The 19,774-nt window shown below is 41.0% G+C and overlaps 5 protein-coding genes across 6 annotated transcripts; 3 read left to right on the forward strand and 2 right to left on the reverse strand.

Moving 5' to 3' along the window:
* Positions 1-1,015: 1,015 nt before the first annotated feature.
* npy4r (neuropeptide Y receptor Y4) lies at positions 1,016-2,287 on the reverse strand. Its single transcript, XM_085922315.1, has one exon. The coding sequence runs from the start codon at positions 2,285-2,287 to the stop codon at positions 1,016-1,018; it is 1,272 nt and encodes a 423-aa protein (XP_085778441.1).
* A 5,542-nt stretch (positions 2,288-7,829) lies between these two features.
* Positions 7,830-14,601, reverse strand: LOC147050178 (sphingomyelin synthase-related protein 1-like). Of its 2 annotated transcripts, none has more exons than XM_085922057.1 (6): positions 14,447-14,601; positions 12,241-12,834; positions 12,027-12,122; positions 10,512-10,629; positions 10,233-10,383; positions 7,830-8,959 (listed from the first exon to the last, which is right to left on the reverse strand). In XM_085922057.1, the coding sequence occupies exons 2-6, from the start codon at positions 12,828-12,830 to the stop codon at positions 8,655-8,657; spliced, it is 1,260 nt and encodes a 419-aa protein (XP_085778183.1). In that variant the 5' UTR covers positions 12,831-12,834; positions 14,447-14,601; the 3' UTR covers positions 7,830-8,654. The 2 variants fall into 2 exon arrangements, with proteins under 2 accessions (XP_085778183.1, XP_085778184.1); XM_085922058.1 differs by having other exon boundaries at positions 12,241-12,855.
* A 557-nt stretch (positions 14,602-15,158) lies between these two features.
* On the forward strand, positions 15,159-15,919 carry LOC147050179 (dual specificity protein phosphatase 13A). The gene is made up of 3 exons (XM_085922324.1): positions 15,159-15,346; positions 15,450-15,664; positions 15,723-15,919. The coding sequence occupies exons 1-3, from the start codon at positions 15,159-15,161 to the stop codon at positions 15,917-15,919; spliced, it is 600 nt and encodes a 199-aa protein (XP_085778450.1).
* Positions 15,920-16,162: 243 nt separating this feature from the next.
* Positions 16,163-17,188, forward strand: LOC147050180 (dual specificity protein phosphatase 13A). The gene is made up of 3 exons (XM_085922371.1): positions 16,163-16,302; positions 16,699-16,916; positions 16,977-17,188. Exons 1-3 carry the CDS (start codon positions 16,178-16,180, stop codon positions 17,186-17,188), a joined length of 555 nt encoding a protein of 184 aa, XP_085778497.1. The 5' UTR covers positions 16,163-16,177.
* Positions 17,189-18,753: 1,565 nt separating this feature from the next.
* LOC147050181 (dual specificity phosphatase 29-like) lies at positions 18,754-19,632 on the forward strand. Its single transcript, XM_085921392.1, has 3 exons — positions 18,754-18,932; positions 19,025-19,248; positions 19,400-19,632. The coding sequence occupies exons 1-3, from the start codon at positions 18,754-18,756 to the stop codon at positions 19,630-19,632; spliced, it is 636 nt and encodes a 211-aa protein (XP_085777518.1).
* The last annotated feature ends 142 nt before the right edge of the window (positions 19,633-19,774 follow it).

The raw sequence follows: 19,774 nt of genomic DNA on the forward strand, positions 1-19,774 counted from the left end.
CAAAGAAGCAGCGTTTGAAACACGGTTGGGGATACTTTTTTAGAGGCCATTTCAATTGTTGCAAAGCACTGAAAAGCCACATTTGATAAAACATTCAAACAAATCATATGAGCAATTGTGAGTTTGTGTTAGGTTTGTTTGCTTGTGTCATTTTTCTTTTTTTTTAGTTTTTGGAATTGTATGAAGTACCAAATCAATTGCTCATATATAGACTCCCCATCCCTGTTTTTGTAAAAAGATTTAAATAGTGACATGTATTCTAATACTAAATCTGAGATTCCTTTCATATTGATGTTATAGAGCAATGTCACGCTGTATATACATTTGGAATTATTCATTTTGACAACGACTGCTAAGCAAAAACGTATACACTTTTGTATAAGATGCACAGTGCAACTTGTGTTGGGTTGATGAAACCCTTTGGGACACTGCAATCTGTACTCTAATGATTTTAGAAATGCATGGCGTTGGGTTGGAATGCTCTTGCACATATTATTATTATAAAGTTTAGATTTTACTTTACTTTTCCTTAGCAAGATAAACACATACTGCTTTTTAGCCTCTTTACCAATTTTTAAAAGGTGACAAGGAAAATAATCATCATTTGTGCGTTCTTCCAGCTGTTATACAATGTTATGAATTTAAAATGACCAACAAAGTACACCTCATACATAACCATAACACTACTGTCAATCAAAAGTCTCCTCCCCTAGATGTCAATCTAGTATCAAGACTCTCATATGTGACCTGTGTTTATGGGGCAACTTGGTCCCTATCACCCATGTCCAATATATATGTAAAAAAAACAACAACACTATTCTGCTGTAGCTCGACCTCCGGTTGGTGACGTCTGGTTTGCGACTTCTGGGCTAGATCAATGAAATAAATATGTGACTCTTGATAATTAATGTCAATGCTTGTTGGGCTGTACGTTGTCCACAGGCCGTAGTTTGCCTGCGTAAAACAGCACACTGCACTTTGTTGGAAAAAATTGAAACTACAATCATTTCAACTCTCAAACAGAGTTACTCCGGCAGGTGAGTGGCACCGAGGTGCGAGACACCTCCATGTGCACGGTGGACATGGGGAAGCGCTCGCACTCCTCCTGTAGAGGGCGACAGCAGCAGAACTGGAGCACCTCCCTCACCTCCTGCCTGAAGTTGGAGTTGAGGAATCCATAGATGATGGGGTTGATGCACGTGGATGACATGGCTAGGAGGTGGCAGAGCGAGAAGAGCAAGTTGTGGTGGCACACGGGCAGCGCATCCTGGTTCCAGTCGGACACGGCGTTGAAGATGGTGAGCGGAAGCCAGCATAGGGCGAAGGCCGTGATCAGGGCCACCAGCATGATGTTGATGCGACGGCTGTGAGTCATGCGCTGGTTTTCGGGCTTCCTGGCACGGTCCAGCATGTCTTTGCGGTGACGTAGGCGCACAATTACTCGGACGTAACACAGCAGGACAAGAATGAGGGGGCCGCAGTACTGGAAAAGCAACAGCCACGTGGTATAGGTCAGCCGGTGATGCTGGGAGGGCCAATGCTCCAGACAGGCCTCCATGTGCAAGGACGCGTAAAGGTTGTGAAAATTGAGGGAATTCGGAAGCACGGATGAGTTAGCAGGCGAGACGTAATGCGGGGGTGGCGTTTCGTGAAAGAGAGTAGACTGAGGCAGGATCACGTTAGCGTAGGGCTCGTTCGTGAGCAGCTGAAAGGCCAGGAAAGGCGAGGAGGTGAAGCAGGCTAGAATCCAGATGATGACAACGGCTGTGTAGGCTTGCGGAATACTGGGTTTCCAGCCGGCCGGATTAATGATGAGCTGGTGTCTCTCCAGGGCGATAAAAACAAGGGAGAGGATGGAAACGGTCACCGACATGCATTGAATGAAAGGCACCAGCCGGCATAGCAGTGACCCAAACACCCAGTGGTCCATGAGGGTGTAGATGAGTGTGAAAGGGAGGCAGAAGACACACACCAGAATGTCAGAGAATGACAGATTACAGATGAAAATGCTGGTGACGTTGGGTTTCTCCCGGCGCCGAGTAATTATGCAGATAAGGCCGACGTTGCCCACCAGGCCCAGCACCATTGTGACGCTGTACCACACCACCAGAAATGCCGTGAGGACAGGAGATGTGTGACATTGCTCGTCGTGGCCCAGACCAGACAGGTCTGGGAGCAGAGTCTCGTTCGAGCGTGCTTCCTCCCATGGCAGCGGCCGCGAAGAGGACGTGCGGTTGAGGGGAGGCGCAGAAGGACGGGGCTGGCTCGCCTCACCACTGAAGGACATTTCGCCAGCACTTAAGGGTCACCAAACCCCAGGATGAAGACATCCATCTCAACCCTTAGCAGGTTATCGGCATCTATGATGGAGGGTGAAGAAAACAACATCACTCACAGGTCAAAAGATCTACATCAGATGCATGGAGAAACAACTAAATGCAATTTCTATAACCAGCTTTATCACAGTCCATTGCATTTAGTGTCGAAACTACCATCAAGTAGATTCATGTAATCTGACCTTTAAACAGCAGCTACATAATCACTTGAACAGTCTACAAGCTCATTATAAGAAAAAGAGAGTCTCTTTCATTGCCCGTGACGACCCGAGAGTGTCGTGTTTTGTGGTCTATAAAAAAAAGAGTGGACCGGCCAAGACATGTGGTACAGGTGCCATTACTTTTCATTCTTAAATTCAATAATACAGCAAAAGAGTGGTTGGAGTACAGGTGCCATTACTTTTCATTCTTAAATTCAATAATACAGCAAAAGAATGGTTGTCAATTTTTTTTTTTCACCTGAAAAAAAACCCCCACTTGGATCTCAGCGTACCACCAACATTCCAATTCTGTAACGTAACTAATTTAAACTCATGTCATTTGAAAAATAAAAGTCAAAACAAAATAAAAACCAAATATTACAACCTTGGTGCAAATGTTTGTTAAATACAACTGAACTGCACTTTGGCAATCAATCTTCTCATGTACTGCTTGAGCCCACATGTTGCACTTCAAGTCTCGATGCAGTGGCAAAACAAAATACAACAATAACATATTCCCAACATGAGCTCGATGGCTTACGATGCAACCAAGGTTCCGCACCCCTGCACTAAAGGAAGATTTCACACGACTATACGTATGCCATCTCGTACAGTACACTTGCTCATCCATCTGGATAGTATATGACATATTTAATCCCTCAGTCAGGCTGAACGTGAAAAAGCATGATGACAGTCAACGGACCGTGCTCACAGCGCCGGCAGAGACTTCTGCTTTCCAAGTAGCACAATGTAGCGTGTGTCAAAACAAAAGGGCACGACATTGTCAGAATCCTAAAAATGGATTGTCGATGTCTCCCCCAAAACATTTGCCGTGCAAATCCTGCATGGCACATACAATGAGCTTGTCATATTGTATTAAAGGCCCGTACGAGTCGCTATCAGTCACTTCACAGTGCATCATTACTAACGCACAGTGTCAGCGTGTTGAGCGAGCTGCAGGCGAGGTGGCAGAACATTGATGTGGCTACATCAGAAAAAAAAAAAAAACAACAACCAAAAAACGTCATTACAGAGCAGATGGAGTAAGTACTGAAAAAAAAAAAAACCCTCACTGCGCTAACAATGTCACACTCTTGGAAGCACAGCTAAGTCTGTCGTTGTGACCTGGCACCAACCACAGTGTCCACTGTATTCTTCCTCTCATTTAAAGCATCGTTAATCACCAATCAGCCCACAATGACAGAAAGTTAAATAAGGATAAATGATGATGAATTTCTGATGAGGATAAATTAGCCCCCCACATCCACACACACACCCATCCGCACACCCACTTTGTTGCATCACTTGTGGAACCCATGAGTTGGGGCGGCATGCATTTTTAATCTATTTTCATTTTAATTGGCACTGGCACCAGTGTGGGTCCCTTGATGTCTCTGATTACTTTACACCAACGGCTGCAATATCAAACACTCTATCATGACAGGTTAGTTTTGTAGGACTGTAGGACGACAATTATGCACTGCTTAGAGGAATCAGGAAAAAAATGTTGATCTGCTTAGCTCATAAAAGAAAAGACTGCTACAATTAAAAAAATAGATCAGAATAAGACTTAATGCAGGGATAAAAGTCAATCAAATACTATAAATGATCAAAATTACAAAAAAGAAATTCATATGATGTCAGCTCAGATAACACATCCATCACAGTGCAGCAGATGAATAGGACAATAAAATAAAATGAACTATCGACCAAAAGTTAGACATTAATTGAAGAAAATTGATTTTTTTTATCGACTGCACCTTTCCAATTTGAATTTATTTTTGCGATTACAGTCATGCAGTAGACCAAGGACCACAAGTAGCCTGCAGGCCTAATCTAACAATAGTGAGATGGTCCAATTATTTATGATTTATATACTAAAATAAAATAATAAAATAACACAAGTTACAAATGAGTTTTGTTGCTATTTTCTTTTTTATCATACTTTCCTCAATTTGAAAATGACAATTAAAAAAGTCATATATTTCAAAGGTCAACATTTTAGTGTATGACTAGAGCACAGCATTCATGAAAACAAATGGTTGCAGTGACAAGATGATTTTACATAAACAAATTTCAACAAATTTGTTCTTCAAGAAGTATGTATGCAGCTTAATCAGTACCCAAGAAGTAGCTCTGGGTTCCAAAAAGATCGGCGACCCCAGCGACAAGATATTAAAAAAAAAGTGCCAAGGTAGATTCTTTTTTCATATGTAGCGGCATTAACATAAATCTTTCAGTTATTGTTATTTTGTCATATACTATGAATTGTGCTCACAATCAGCACACCCCCGCCCCCTCATTGCACAACTTATATCTGTGAATTCATGTGCACACACGTGTCCAACTCTTCCTCTCAGCATTTCCACATGCATGCTCAACCAGCGATGCTATTCACATGCTGGATGTCCCTCTTCCCCTCCTGCATGAAGATGTGGGATAACAGCAGTCGACCAAGTGCTTGACCCAAGATAATGATCCCAGCCTCATTATTCACTGCTGGGGTTTATCGTGCGTGTGGACCAATCCTTGCAATTAGCCCACCACACAATTATATCTTTTCATCAGAATATGTGTAACTTGTTGGAAATCTAATCAGAAAGTGTGTACATATTCTTGGAAAGCATTCCTTCAAATGTTGCCTTGCTGTTGGAGGGAAACAGCCAACATGTGCACATGCATCTACTTATTTCCTTAAACTCTCTAACAGCTTCAAAAAAAAAAAAAAAGATGGAAAATAAAAATACAGATAATCTACCAGAAAGATAACGACGATCATATTTGGTTTGAAAAAAAAAAACAAAACCAAGGACTCACATTTTGGATTTGATGCTCCAAACAGGTTTGAATCCAAAGACGGGAGTTGGAAGGAGGCGAGCATCCTGAAGAGTGTAATGCCTTAGTGTGAGGCAGAGCTGAGAGGACTTTGGTTATTATTGGGCTGAAGGAGCCCTCTGGGTTGCTGAGACCCTCAGTGTGCCGAGCTCTGCTGTCACACTGTGGTGACTATATTCAATTGCATGCTTGAAATGACACGTGCTGCAAAATTGGAAAGCATTGGATGTTACAAAAAAGAAGCAGGTAAAACCTATGCGGACGGAGGGCACCCACAAATCTTGCAGTTTTTCAAATTACCCAACACTGAGGGGATACTCTGCCAACTGAAGACTTTATTTACTGGTGCAAGTAAAGAATATTGTGGTGTGATGTAATCAAAACAGTGGTGCCTTGAGATACGAGTGACTTGACCTTTTTTCAATACAAACCTTTGTCCAATCTTTTTTTTTGTTTTGCTTTGACTCGCAATCTCAAACGTCAGTATGTAATTTACTTCACATTAAGCACAAGTTTGGCAGATTAAATAAGGTAATAATTCTTCAAAAAAAGAATCTTCAATTGCACAATACTTATGCTACCACAAAATGGAAAACGCCATAGATAGATGTCTAACAAATAGCATGAATAGTCGGTTTTCCGAACCCTTTGAGCAGACGGTATTTGCACACAAATGATGAAGCAACATATGTAGACTGGCAATAGAACATTTCTTACATGCATACACATATAACGTATCTTAGATACAGCGCTATATTTCCTCATTAAAATGAAAAACAAGAATGTTTTGAGATAGCCACTAAAATAGTATTAAAAAGTATATGTTGTCAGTACTATGAAACTTCAGTAGGCAGTTGTATAAAGTTGACACGTGCGAATTAGTAGCCTAGCACACCTTATCTTTGAAGCCTAGATTGTGACGCATTTGCAGTTAGGACTAATTATGCAGGAAAAATGTGTAGACGTGTGTTTGTAAAACACAGTGCATGTAAAGGGATAAACACAAATTGAAAGCTAATTTATCCACTGTGGGACACATGAGGGACGAATCGAGCTGTCAATTACAGGACACAAATAGCTACTCTCCTGCTGTATCACATGCTTTATGGTGGTTGTCATGGGAACCCACCTTTTGGAGGGGTTTTCAAAAAAAATAAATCTTTGATCAACATCAGCTACATGTAGCAGGGACCACATTAGTTTGCAGCAGGGGAGAATAGACTAGCGATAGATAACTTAAAAGCTGGAGGGGGCCAAAATGTCATCCCTTTTTTTTAAATATGGATGGAATATATTTATACTCTATTTGCAAAACATGTTCTATATTTTATTCTAGATAAATCAATAAGCATAGTCTAGATAGCCATTTTAGTTGCAATATAAAAGATCCACTATCCTAACACAAGAATAGTGGTTGAACCAAAAAACAAACACATTGTGCAATAAATAAAATATTTTTCTTTTAAATAAATTCAAAATTGCTGAACAAAAAAAACATCATGAAGTGGAAAAACTCCAATTCAACACAAAAATCAACTCACTCAAATAATATTAGGGTACCTGCATTCTGTTCCAAATCTGAAAAAAAAAATCAATATTTCTTTTGAGAATAATTGTGGGGCTTCGTAAAAAAACCCATCTTTATACTTTATATTTTTTTTTTAATTGAATGTGAATTAAGAGGATAATCAGTGTGGTTGCAGTCTGCATGTTGCCTATCCCTAGAACAGATGTTGGAATCTGTGGGCACACTTCCCCACGTTTGTTGTCACGCTGCATTCGCGCACCTGTCACAACAGCCTTTTTTAGAGCTTTTCGCCATTCTCGGCAGGAACTGTATGTTTTATTCATCGGCTGGTGAAAGGATACATGCAGAAAAATATCAGTAAAATTCAACCAAGCATGCAACGCTCCTCTCTGTCTCTTTGCCACCCTCGCTTGGTTTCATCTGACCTCTTTCTCCAGAGTCTACAATTCTACCGCTACGCTTGACTACACTGTAAGAGACAAATGAAAGAAAATGAAACCAGTTAAGTAGTTTGTGCAAGGTGCAGACGGAAATATGTAATAACTGCACTGTAAAACATTCATGTCCATGGATATATGCTGTCCTATAAAAAAGAATTGACTGTTATTGCCATGGCAACAAGACATCACCTGCTATAGCATTTAAATTTCAGCAGTTCAGCAAGAGCACCTATAAGGGGGTTTTAACATTTATATTAGATGTCCATCATTTGCACACAGTTTGTTGCACATTTAATTTATCTGTGAAAAAAAAATGAAAGAAGAAAACCTTAGACAGCAACCACGTGGTGACTTTTTAAAGCTTTGCAACCAAGACTAGAGGTTCCAAATCCACACACCATTTGGATCAATACCCCTAAAATGATTTTTTTTCCCCTCTGTAATTGATCTGTTAAAAGCAATATATTCTATTTGCTTGCTTTCTCCTCTAGAGTGAAAAGCTATACCTTGACGCTAATTGCTCAAGAATAAAGGGAAAGCTCAACAAACATTTATCAGCAGATGCCAGTCCAAGCTGGTAAACTCTTTTTAGAAATCTTTCACACATACAATTATTTGTATACATTTTTAATTAATCCAAAAATGATTTAAAATCAACTTTAGATAACAAAGCAAAAACAGCAATTACTAAAAAAGCAGTCAGTATAAAATATAAAAATTCGCTGCAGTTGTAAACATTGGATAGCTCAGCCAAAAGGCCTTCAGATTATCACTTGTATTGCAAATAAAAACTACTTTCAAACAATCACATTAAATGCATATTTACAATGGCATAATTGTTTTCTTAATCTTGACAAAGTAAACATTTATTTCCTCACGAGTCACTGACGTGGGTAGGTAGGGCACAGTTTTCGCTCTCAAAATCCATCACAATACATGACAAAAATAAATTAGTGCATCAATGAAGAAAACAAAGCTCTAACTGAAAGGGAAGAGGCTTCTTTGGTTGCATAAACTGCATTTTTAAAAAGCGTGACTTAACCGTGTGAAACCCCAAACAACGCTTCCCACATGAATGGATAAATGGGATAAAGCGGAATACCACAGTGGTAATAAGCTATAAGGCAAACCCATACTTGTGCATTCCATCCAGAAAGTGTTCAGTACATGCAGACCCTAAGGCACCATCATATCATGTGCAAAAAAAAAAAAAAAAAATTGTATTTGCAGTTTATATGCATAAGATAACATCCGCCTCCTTCTAAACAAACATGAGAGATGGAAAAATGAGGAAGTCAAAGACGAGCATTACTGTCTAACCAATGCGCGTCTTCATAAATGCAGGTTTGCTGAAGGGCCAGTCGTACTGGTTGGGGACGGGTCCGTTCACATTGCACTCAAAGAAAGAGAACATGGGAAACCAAATTCGAGCCCTCCGGCTCTGCTGATAGGCGCGGGTGTTGGCCAATGTGTGGTAATAAAGAAAAAGGCGCGTGGTGATGTAGAAGGCGATGAAGACGTCAATGGAGTAGTGTTCGTGTGCTGCCAGGATGAAGAAAATCCCAAAGAGGTTCAACACCCAGGAGATGGTGTGAATTAAATTCCATGTTCTTGGAGTGTCTACCAAAAAAAAAAAAAAAAAAAGTCGAGGACATTATAGCAAGAATTTTAAAATTGTAACTTAATCAAAATAGCATTTAATTTCATTTGTGTATTCAAAGGCCAACTTAGTGCAAGTCAACACCGCATGCGAAATAAACAAATTGAATGAATAATACAGCCATGGGTCAAACTTTTAGCGCTGTGCTTTGAGTCAGTCTCACATACACCATCTGGCTGAATGTAAACAATCAATATTACACCAAATATGTGTGATTCCACCACTAAAAACAGCTCAATACTATTGATTCAACATTTCGATTGAGTTCATATGGTGTTGTGTCTTCAATTTCCAATAAGATCATCAAAATTGTCAATGTGTGTGGTTCAATGGCCTACCTTAAATATTTCATAAATGTCACTAATGTCTCGACTGAAATGTAAATACAGAGGCTAAAAATAACAAGCTGAGCAAGAGTGAGTGATTTTGACATCCATTAAGGGAGTTCAAATATGTTTTCACAAGTGGCTGGCTGGATTTTAATTGCTAATTATCAAGCGCTTATTAAAAATTAAAGTAGTTGGTTATTAAAGATTTACGTCTTTAGAACAAATGGTTTCCAGATGGATCGGCGCAAGGAAGACATAATTACGTGCAAGTTTGTTTTCATTGATGAACAAAAATCAATACTTTTTTTTTTTTTATTCTTTCATACCAATATATCGCTCCTTAAAGGTTTGTGGTTAATCCAAGAGTGTGACTAAAACCAAATAAATCAAAAACCAAGGCCATGTTTCCTGAAGGAAATAACGAAATCTGATTAATCTGTTATGGTCTGGTATCTCAGCAATGATGAATATGAATAAAAACATACATTTTCTGCAGAATTTTCTGATTAAAACCAAATAAATCAAAAACCAAGGCCATGTTTCCTGAAGGAAATAACGAAATCTGATTAATCTGTTATGGTCTGGTATCTCAGCAATGACGAATATTAATAAAAAAATACATTTTCTGTAGAATAACTATAGTTTTATGTACGGGAAACAGTTTAAAAATATCGAACACAATTTTTATCTTTAATATGATTCTTGATGGTGTATGGAGGATGGAAATGAGGGCTGAGAAATGAGCTATTATGAAAAAGGCTGGCACATAGCACCAAAATAATGTTTCTTTGTGGCCCCCCGCCCCCCCAACAAATACATGAGCCTCCCTATCTGCAGCTGAGTAAATAAAAACCCACAGTACTTTGCATAAACAAGGCAAATACACTCAAATGATTCCACTCACATTCTGTCACAAAAAAGTTGAGCAAGGTAATGACGACCGTGTGTCCGCTGAACATGTAGTCTCCGCACGTTTGGACGCCGGTGAGAGTCATACCGAATCCGACCCAGATTGTCAGCGCCCTCTTTATCTTTTCCATCGAATCATCGTACGTCTGAAAGAACAGGAGAACCTAGTTAGCGGCAGTCATGCGGTGACTCACAGCTGGAGCGGCACATCCTCAGGCGACAATTCACAAAATCTCTAATCCGAGTCGACAGAACGCACATGGAAACTTCTCACCTTGCTGGCACACTTGAGATGATGGCCAGGCACTGAGAGCGAGGTGACGAACATGGTGCAGCAGCGAAGTAAAAACACAGTACCCATGAGAGAACACAGCCGCCTAATGAGAATGGACCTAAATGCAACACAAAGTGAGGTTGGCAGGAGATAGACAAAACTGCATTTGATTATCACCTCGATGATTATGGAATTTGATTGATTGTAGTATCTGTGACTTTGAGTGTGTATGGCTTTAAAGAGCATTGTCTGGCTGTTCTGTCATTTGAAAGTTTTATGGCTTTGGCAGCTCAAATAAATGTGCTTATTTTGTGTTTGTTTTTTTACTGTTAGTTCAATAAAGAAATTGAATGTGCTTGGGTAGCCGTGTCTATTTTTTAGCAATGGGGTGAACAAATAATCAAATTCAAATCGACATTGACATTTTTTTCAACTCACAAAGGTTGCAATTTGGGGTGGGGGGGAGGCAGCTTCATTTTGGTTGACAGGAGTAAAATTGAACCCTCATTTTTTTCCACCCCGTTAGGTTTAAAGCAATCGTCACCATCCAAAAAAATTTAAGATATGAGGCTGGCGTCATCTAATTATCCAAACGTAGGATGCCAGTTGAGGCAATATCCCGCTTGGATAGGTTCTGTGTAAAAGGCACAGGCGGAGAATTGCTTCTTTATGGCTCCGATGTGCCAACTTTGTGGATTCCTACATTCCGTAAAGAAGATTTTGTGGAGAGAGAAGGCATTCAATTTTCAAATCCATATAGAGGAGACTTGATGCTTTCTTTTTCCCATTGAGTCTCAATGGAAGCATTGCCCCGATATTTTGGGAGTCCTATGAGTCTAATCCTAACGTGTTTTGCCATTCGCTATACGACAGAAAATAGACTTTAACAAACAGACATACCAACCATTCCCCCCCCCCCCTCTTGAGTTAGAAGAATACATTCCAATCAGTATTTTTGGAGTCAAGATAAGAATCCATTCCGGTACCTGTCACAGTTACATTATCACACTTTATAACGTGTTGTAAAATTGTTTGTGTTGATTTATGATGTTTTTCTTGTTCTTAGATTGGAACGCAGGCTCCAATTGCAAAGTGCAAGAATACGGCAACACTTCTGTTAGCGGAATCCATTTGATTTCCAAATTGGTCCGTCAGCTTTCGTTGCTCGAGTTGTGTTAAATTGCACAGACGTTTGTTAACGTTAAAGGCATTCTTAGAAACAATTCTTGTAGTTATGAATTTGATTTGTTTTATGTTGTGAGAGAAGTCATCTTTATCTACAGCCTGATTGAGCATGCTGTTGAGTCCAGAAATTGCCACTCACCACACAAAACACAAAGAGGGGTGCTGTGATTTTTGGTGCCTGACTGTACTTCCCTGTGTGCTGTTCTGCAGTATTTGCTGTGTTAGCTTGGTTGAAATTAATTGTACTGCATCATACTTTGGTGAAAGTCACTTTTGAATGCGACTTTAATGGGGTGGGAGAACATTATGATGGGTGGAGCTGAGTGTTACCTGTGTTTATGAAGCAACAGGATAGACATTAGCATGGAGCACAAGATGAGGCCACAGGTTTCAGCCATTGCAAAAGCCCAAGGGATTCTCGGAACACTGTCAGGGGTTAAAATACATTTGTGTCAGCATGCAGATTAGATATAAGGCCAAGGTGCAGATGAACTATGGTGGACAATCTAGAAGTTGTTTATCAGGTTGCATGGAGAACTGATACCTGTCCAAGAAGATGTCAGGAAGCGGGGGATATGTCCTCATGTCTGGTACACGCTCGTGTACGATGACCATAACGAAGGAAGTAAAGCCAAACACAAAAAAGACATAAATGACACTCAAGATGGTCTTCCACACTTCTGGGTCAAGCCTTCCGGCTTGGTTCTGCTGACATCTTCCGTTGGAGTGTGTGTGACACAGCGTCGCTCCGGAGCCGTATTCGGCTCGAGCGCCATTCCTCTGTCGGAGCTCAACGCCATTCCCGGAGAAGTCGCCTCTGTCGCATCGCCACTCGGCAGCCGCGGTAGGCCGCAGTGGGAGACTGTCACTCTGCTGGAGACCCAGCTCTTCCAGCTGGGCTTGGTTCTGTCTTTGGAGCTGGCGGAGGGATATGGCCAGCCTCTTGATGTCCCCCAACACAGTGAGGCTCAGAGGAGGCCCACGTAGGTCGGCCTCAGTCAGAGCCAGAAGACTGGGCCCGTCCAGGCGGTGGTGACTGCACAGCAGATCCACATAGTCGGCGAATCCTTCCTCCTGCAGCCAGTGGGCCACCTGCTTGTAGCTCCAAGTACTCACACAGCTCTCTGGTGCCATGCCACTGCAGAGAGACGCACAAACACTGACGATACAGATGACTCCATGATTTGATAGATGCTTTGAAAGCTCAAATCTTTACCACTTGAAAGAAACAACAGGTTTGTTACATTACTCAAATGAGCTGCATTGATGTCTCTTTTTTTTTTTTTCACCTACTCAGTGCAACTAGATGAATGGGACTGTTATTTCAGCATCAACGGATTTGATGCACGATTTGTCTTCGTGGGCCAAATAAAATAATGGGGCGGGCCGTATCTGGCCCCTGGGCCCTGAGTTTGACACCGGTGGCTTAATACTACACAATGGAAAATGCCATGGAGGGGCTAATGAATAGCATCGATGTCTGACTAGCAACTTGTGCACTACTGCAGGCTTGCATTCTGATGATGGCATACTTTGTGGAATGGAAAAAAAAAAAATCACTTTTTGTATCATCCTTATTCTGGTCGGATGTTCCCTTCCTACTACTGATATGCATACAGATTAAGTAAACTGTCCTTGTCCTTTAACCTGCAGATCAGATAAACAGAGCGTAGCCCATTGAGCTCCTCCTTCCGGCTCAAAGGTCAACCAGACCTGCCTAACCTGAACAGATGAAATACAAATGGAGGGTTCCACATGCTGACAGGCAACACTGTGGCAGTACACCTAATCATTCTTTATTACGTGTTTACTTTTTGACATACATTTTACTGTGACAGCTGGTTTGTCAAGGCAGGAATTATATTAAGATGCAATATCATCTTAGTGTTAACTTTGGCTACAAAGAAATTGAATTACAATAGACCATAAGGTCATTTGAACATGTTTTGGATTTTGATAGACAAAACTGCAGACTGGGCTTTGCAACATTTCTCTGTATTAAGTTCATTGAGAAATTCCATGTGATCAGTCACACCCCAAATGATGTCACATGAAGCAACCATCTGGGAAAAACAACTGCTACAACATCAACAGGAACTCCCAAAAGCCTAAACAGTAGATAAGACAAAGGTACTTCAAGATAGGTTTTCAATTCCTTGCAATTTATCACCAAGCATTTCGAATCAATTAAACACATCTCATTTCTCATTATATCATTGGTTGACCTGATGGATAAATGAAATGCCAGCTATCTAGAGAGAACGTTCCAAATTCATTTAAAAAAAAAAAGTTTGCCTGGGCAAGTATTGTTTCAAGCAATTCAGTTTAACTCCTGCAAATGTTCCTATGTTGACTTAACCATTCCGATTATCGTGCCAGATACAAAGCAAACCCTGAAAAAACCTCTGGGGCAACAAGCGTAAAGTGTCAAGTCAGCTTCTTTTGCTTGTTTAGTCACACACTGATACACAAGACGACTCACTTGCACAATATGGGCCTTTCAGCCTCTACAACAAATTGGAAAATTACTGCTGATACTGTAAATCACAATTGCAACAACACCCCGATGGCGAATCAAATTAAACAGGGCAAAGTCATTACAGTAGGGACGAGTACATTGCAGCAATACAGTTGCATAGTAAACAATCATGTGAAGCGAAATCAAATGAAACCAAACAATAATATGAGATCAATAGTGTGCAGGTAGAAAAGAAAAATCTTTGGTAGGGAATCCAAGTAATTTTTCTTACCAAAGAACCAGTGTTAGTGCTTGCTTGTGTTAGAGAAGGGAGAATGAAGAGATGAGCTGCCTTCCTTTCGCATTGCAGGAGTGGTTCATGTTTTGGTTTTTCACAACTGAGCAACGTCAAACAGGAAGTTGCAATAACCAACAACAGCAGACAAGAGGAGCACCAAGTCAGTCTTGCAGGCTGTGTCTCAGGCGCACTGCGACCTGTTGGCCAAAGAGGATTTGTGCAGAAACTCTCTCTCTCTCTCTCTCTCTCTCTCTCTCTCTCTCTCTCTCTCTCTCTCTCTCTCTCTCTCTCTCTCTCTCTCTCTCTCTCTCTCTCTCTCTCTCTCTCTCTCTCTCTCTCTCTCTCTCATTCTCTCTAGATAGGTGGATGGATGGATGGATGGATGGATGGATGGATGGATGGATAAATAGATGGCTCGAGATACCCATCTGTGTGTCTTCATGCACAAAAAAGGACAAACAGATGGACAAACAAATATGACGCTTCACAAATTTCTCTCAAATTCATATTTTTTACCATCTGGATTTGATTGAACTCCCCTTTTATGGAGTGCTTTTGTTTTGAAACTTCATGAACAGTAAAAGTGTTGACTGAAAACAACCCCTTAAAGGTCTTCCCTCGGCTAGACGGCCAACTTGTCAAGTGGTGAAAGAGCAATGTGAGTGTTTTAGTTTGGGGTTTCAAAAACCAAATCTTGATCTTTGTCATGAGCGTTGTTTCAGCAGCGAAATGTGACACTGAAGACTCCAGGAAGGATAACGAGAGAGAAGATTGCACGGAGGGTCAGTATTCAACAGAGATCTCTCTCCAGCAACTGGTGGAGATTTTACATGCAGCACCTCGCTCTTGTCGTCATGGAGACGAGGTGTGGCTTAACCTCTATCTGGGAGATATGTGAGTATGCAAGCCTTATGTGTCAAATGCTAAAGCCTCAAGTTTTTAATGCTTGAAACAAAATAGTCAGAAAGAAATGATGACTTTGGGGATTTTTATGTAGGTCCATGTCTCATGACAAATTTGGACTGTGGAAGTTGGGCATCACTCACGTGCTAAATGCATCACATGGTAAACTATGCTGCAAAGGCAACGCCGACTTCTATGGAACCACGGTGAAATACAACGGTGTGCCAGCCAATGATCTACCCACTTTTGACCTTTCACCTTTCTTCTACCCCGCTGCTGCCTTCATCGACCAGGCTCTGACGTCAGGAGGTAATGTGTGATGCTGCCAATATTTGGAACAAGCTCCTATAAATTGTCTCTATCCAAGGAAAGATTCTGGTGCACTGTGCTGTGGGTGTGAGTCGCTCAGCCACCTTGGTTCTTGCCTACCTGATGATTCACCATCACCTCGATCTCCTGTCCGCCATAAAGTACGTGCAGCAGAAGCGCTGGATCTTTCCAAACAGAGGTTTCCTGCAGCAGCTTAGGCACCTCCAGCAAAACCTGAAGAGAAAAGCAAAGTAAATAAAAATATATCTAATAGCCTATTGCTTTACTGCTTTGCACTGACCCCAGCGTCACTTGGCCATTATAAAACGTCAAATAGCTGCACAGAGCCAAATAAAGAGCAAGAGAGTTAATTTTGGAAGCCGGCAACGTCCATAAAAGCAGCTGCTGGTGTCCTTCAGTGAGCAGCCTTTGGCAGTGAACTCTCTCTCACACACACACACATAGACACGCTCACACACTCACTGTTGTGGTCCTTGTGCCTGCAAGGAGATAATGTCAGGGCGCAAGGAGCAAGTGGACTTGGCGCTCATTAAACAACTTGAACTCATTCTGGATTCCTGCACACTAGAGCTGACTGCTGTGGATGAAGTGTGGCCAAACCTCTACATAGGAAACATGTGAGTCACGCCTCAGTCAAGGCATTTTGGAGTCAACCTAGATATTAAATTAATAATAGTGAGAGAGAGACATTTAAAAAAAATATATCATTGCAAATAGCTCAGTGTTAAATATATTATAAATAGCGTCATAATGATAAATACATTGTATTTCTTCCAATAGTGGCCAGAACTGATGGGACAAAGCACAAATGTATTTTTGAAATGATATTAACCATCAAATTAATTTAAAAAAAATCATTATGGAGCAATCTATAAGCTCTGAGGCACCACTGTCTTTTATTCACATTGAATAAAGATGGAATGAGCAGTTGAGTACTTCTAATCCAGAAACTGCTGGTGGGAATATGGGTCATGATGGTGGTACAGTACTTGTGTTCTCCTCTACTTTTCTAGAGCTGTTGCACAAAATAAAAAGACCTTATCCAAGCTGGGCATCACTCACGTTCTGAACGCTGCTCACTCCAAGCAGGGAAGCATCGGGGACCAACGTTTCTATGGCGACGCTTGCATTTACTTTGGTATACCAGCAGAAGACTCTGAGCACTTTGACGTTAGCCGCTACTTCAAACCTGCAGCCGACTTCATCCACAAAGTCCTAAAGAACAACCAAGGTGAGCACGTGTCACTCACTCTCTACGTTTGTAATCTGGTATTTGGCTTTCTCCCTGCAGGGAAGGTTCTGGTACATTGCATTATGGGTGTAAGCCGCTCAGCAACCCTGGCGCTGGGCTACCTAATGCTGCGTCAGCGTTTGTCCCTCCAAGATGCTCTGAAGCACGTCGTGCAAAAACGAGCCATTTATCCTAACCGGAACTTCTTGATGCTCCTCCACAAACTGGATGAACAGTTGGCATTCAAAAGGAGGTTGTGTCCCCTCCTTTGAATGAACACCTTGTTTGTTTTCACATCCTTTCTGCTGACTCCTCAACAGATATCATGAAAGGACAACATTTCAGGGGATGTTTTGAATTTCTATATTTCTCCATGCTTCATATAATATAATTATAATATAATTATTTTATTTACTGTATATAAAGATTGCCACATACAATGGTGTTCAATTTTTGCATTATCATTAAAAAATATAAAAATGATAAAATTGTTAGTTATTATTCAAATTAATTATTAGTTAAAATGGCATTTGATTAACTACATAGTGTTTTCAGTAGTGCTGAAGGCTAAATGTAGGTCATAGGGGAAGGAAAGGGGAAAATGCAGTCACAATCAAGTGGATAAGATAAAATAATGAATAAAATCGTTTAAAATGCCACCAATTAATTAAAAACAGTTATCAAAATGTGCTATCTGATGCTAAAAAAAGAGCATACAGTCCTGGTAAATGTCAGTTCTTCTCCAAAGACAGCATCAGTGTTCCCGATAGAGCAATGGTTCTTAACCTGGTTTCGATCGGACCCTAGTGGTTCGGTGAGTCGGTCTCAGGGGTTTGGCAGAGCCTCCACTGCGGAGTTAAATTAGCGTCCATGTCTACAAATGTTACGACAGCCTTCACGCCATCCTCCTTATTTTTGTCAACTGAAAAAAAAAAGATGTGCAAACTATAAAGCGCATTTCCGTGCATGTCTGTGTGCTGTCTCAAAGGGATCCACCGCATCAACGCCCCTCTGCAACAGAGCTCCAGGAGCTGCTTCTAAAAGACAGACCACCCATAGCACATGTCAATCAAATGTGGGCCAACCTTTATATTTGCAATTATCATGTGTGCTCACGCATACACGCACCCACACACACATGAGCATTGGCTTAGTGATGAGCCTTGCTTTTCCAGTCTCCAGTGGGGACTCACCATCATCAACATCATAATATCCCCACACTTAATATAAAACCCATCAATAGCAGCTTACAAGTGTATGTCACAAATGTCATTTGGTGTAGTTCAGGTGTGTAACTTCTCCAATGTCATTGGACCTTCCACACTTCCCTATAATCATTTTTCATACCATGTTTTGGACTTGAAAGGTTTCCAGTGACCGCTGCTGTCCTTCTATACATGAGGTGTCACAAGGTTCCAAACAAGTTTGCGTGTCACGGCAGGCAGCGGCCTAAAAATATCACGTGAAACACAAAGAGAGAAAGGTTAGCAGGTGTCTTTATGCCGATTGGGAAGGAAGACAAGTCTTGCTTGGAAACGGATCAGACATTTTGGACAACTATATGACAAGTAAGTAATAGTGGAAGTGGTTTTCTGCACTATATTCAGTTTTGCACACAATTAAAGCTAAAGATCGAACAAATGTAAATGACCTTAAGTGGGTTCGGTGTTTTGGGGCATTTGAAATAGTTCATCTGTATAAGCATTGACTAAAAAAACATTTAACTGTAAATTACGTTGAAATCATACAGCGCCTTTTTTGTACTGCAGTAATTGAGGGATTGTTTGATTTTATTATCATACTTATATTACATATAATCGGTGTTTACAGGTGAATCATGTCCTCCTGTATAATAAAATCAAGAGGAAAGAACCCCTACACATCTGTTCAAGTAGACCCAAACAGTGATTACATCACACCCGGTACCCTCGATCTGGAGCAGCTTTTCTGGACCGGCACAAGCGTTCAATATGCACACTTCAATCAAGTCTGGCCCAATGTCTTCATTGGGGATGAGTAAGTCTAAGTACTGCTGGAATTATTCTTAAAGACAAGAAAAGGGAGGGGAAAAAAATAAAGACTTAGCGGTATGTGTTACTTGGGAACAGAAAGACGGCTCTGGAGCGACCTGGTCTGAAGAAACTGGGTATCACGCATGTGTTGAATGCTGCAGAGGGGAAGTACAACAATGTGCTGACTGGCGCAGAGTACTACTCAGGCATGAACATTCAATATTTTGGAGCGGAGGCTGACGACAAACCCACGTTTGACATCTCCCAGTTCTTCTGCCCGGCCACACAGTTCATCAGCGAGGCCCTGAGACAACCACAGAGTAAGGGTGCAGTCTTGAAAGTTCATGTGAAATGTACTTCTTGAATGAGTTCATATATTTCTATGCACAGAATATTTGAGAAAATGAAAACAAGATTCATCCATCTGCCACAAGCATTCTGCTACAGTCTTCTTCTTTTGACGTGTTCCAGACAAGGTGCTGGTGCACTGCGTGATGGGTCGCAGCAGGTCAGCGTCACTGGTTTTGGCCTACCTGATGATGGAGCAAGGCTTAACTGTGGTGGACGCCATCGAGCATGTGAAACAACGCCGTTGCGTCCTGCCCAACCACGGTTTCCTCAAGCAGCTCAGAGCTCTGGACATCACATTGCAAGAACAGAAATTGAGACTAAAACAACAAATGACAGAAGATCAACAGTCTTAATTCGGATCTGATTTAAAAAGAATTTCATATAAATATAAATAATGTAAATAAAAAGCAGCATATGAGGTTGAGACTTCAATGTGAGTACTGTGAAGTAAACAATGAAATGTTTTGATGCATCTTAAGTACATTTGAAAGTGTT

This window comes from Syngnathus leptorhynchus, chromosome 10 (genome assembly GCF_054491065.1).
Source record: "Syngnathus leptorhynchus isolate UIUO chromosome 10, UIUO_Slep, whole genome shotgun sequence".
Classification (NCBI taxonomy): Eukaryota; Metazoa; Chordata; class Actinopteri; order Syngnathiformes; family Syngnathidae; genus Syngnathus; species Syngnathus leptorhynchus.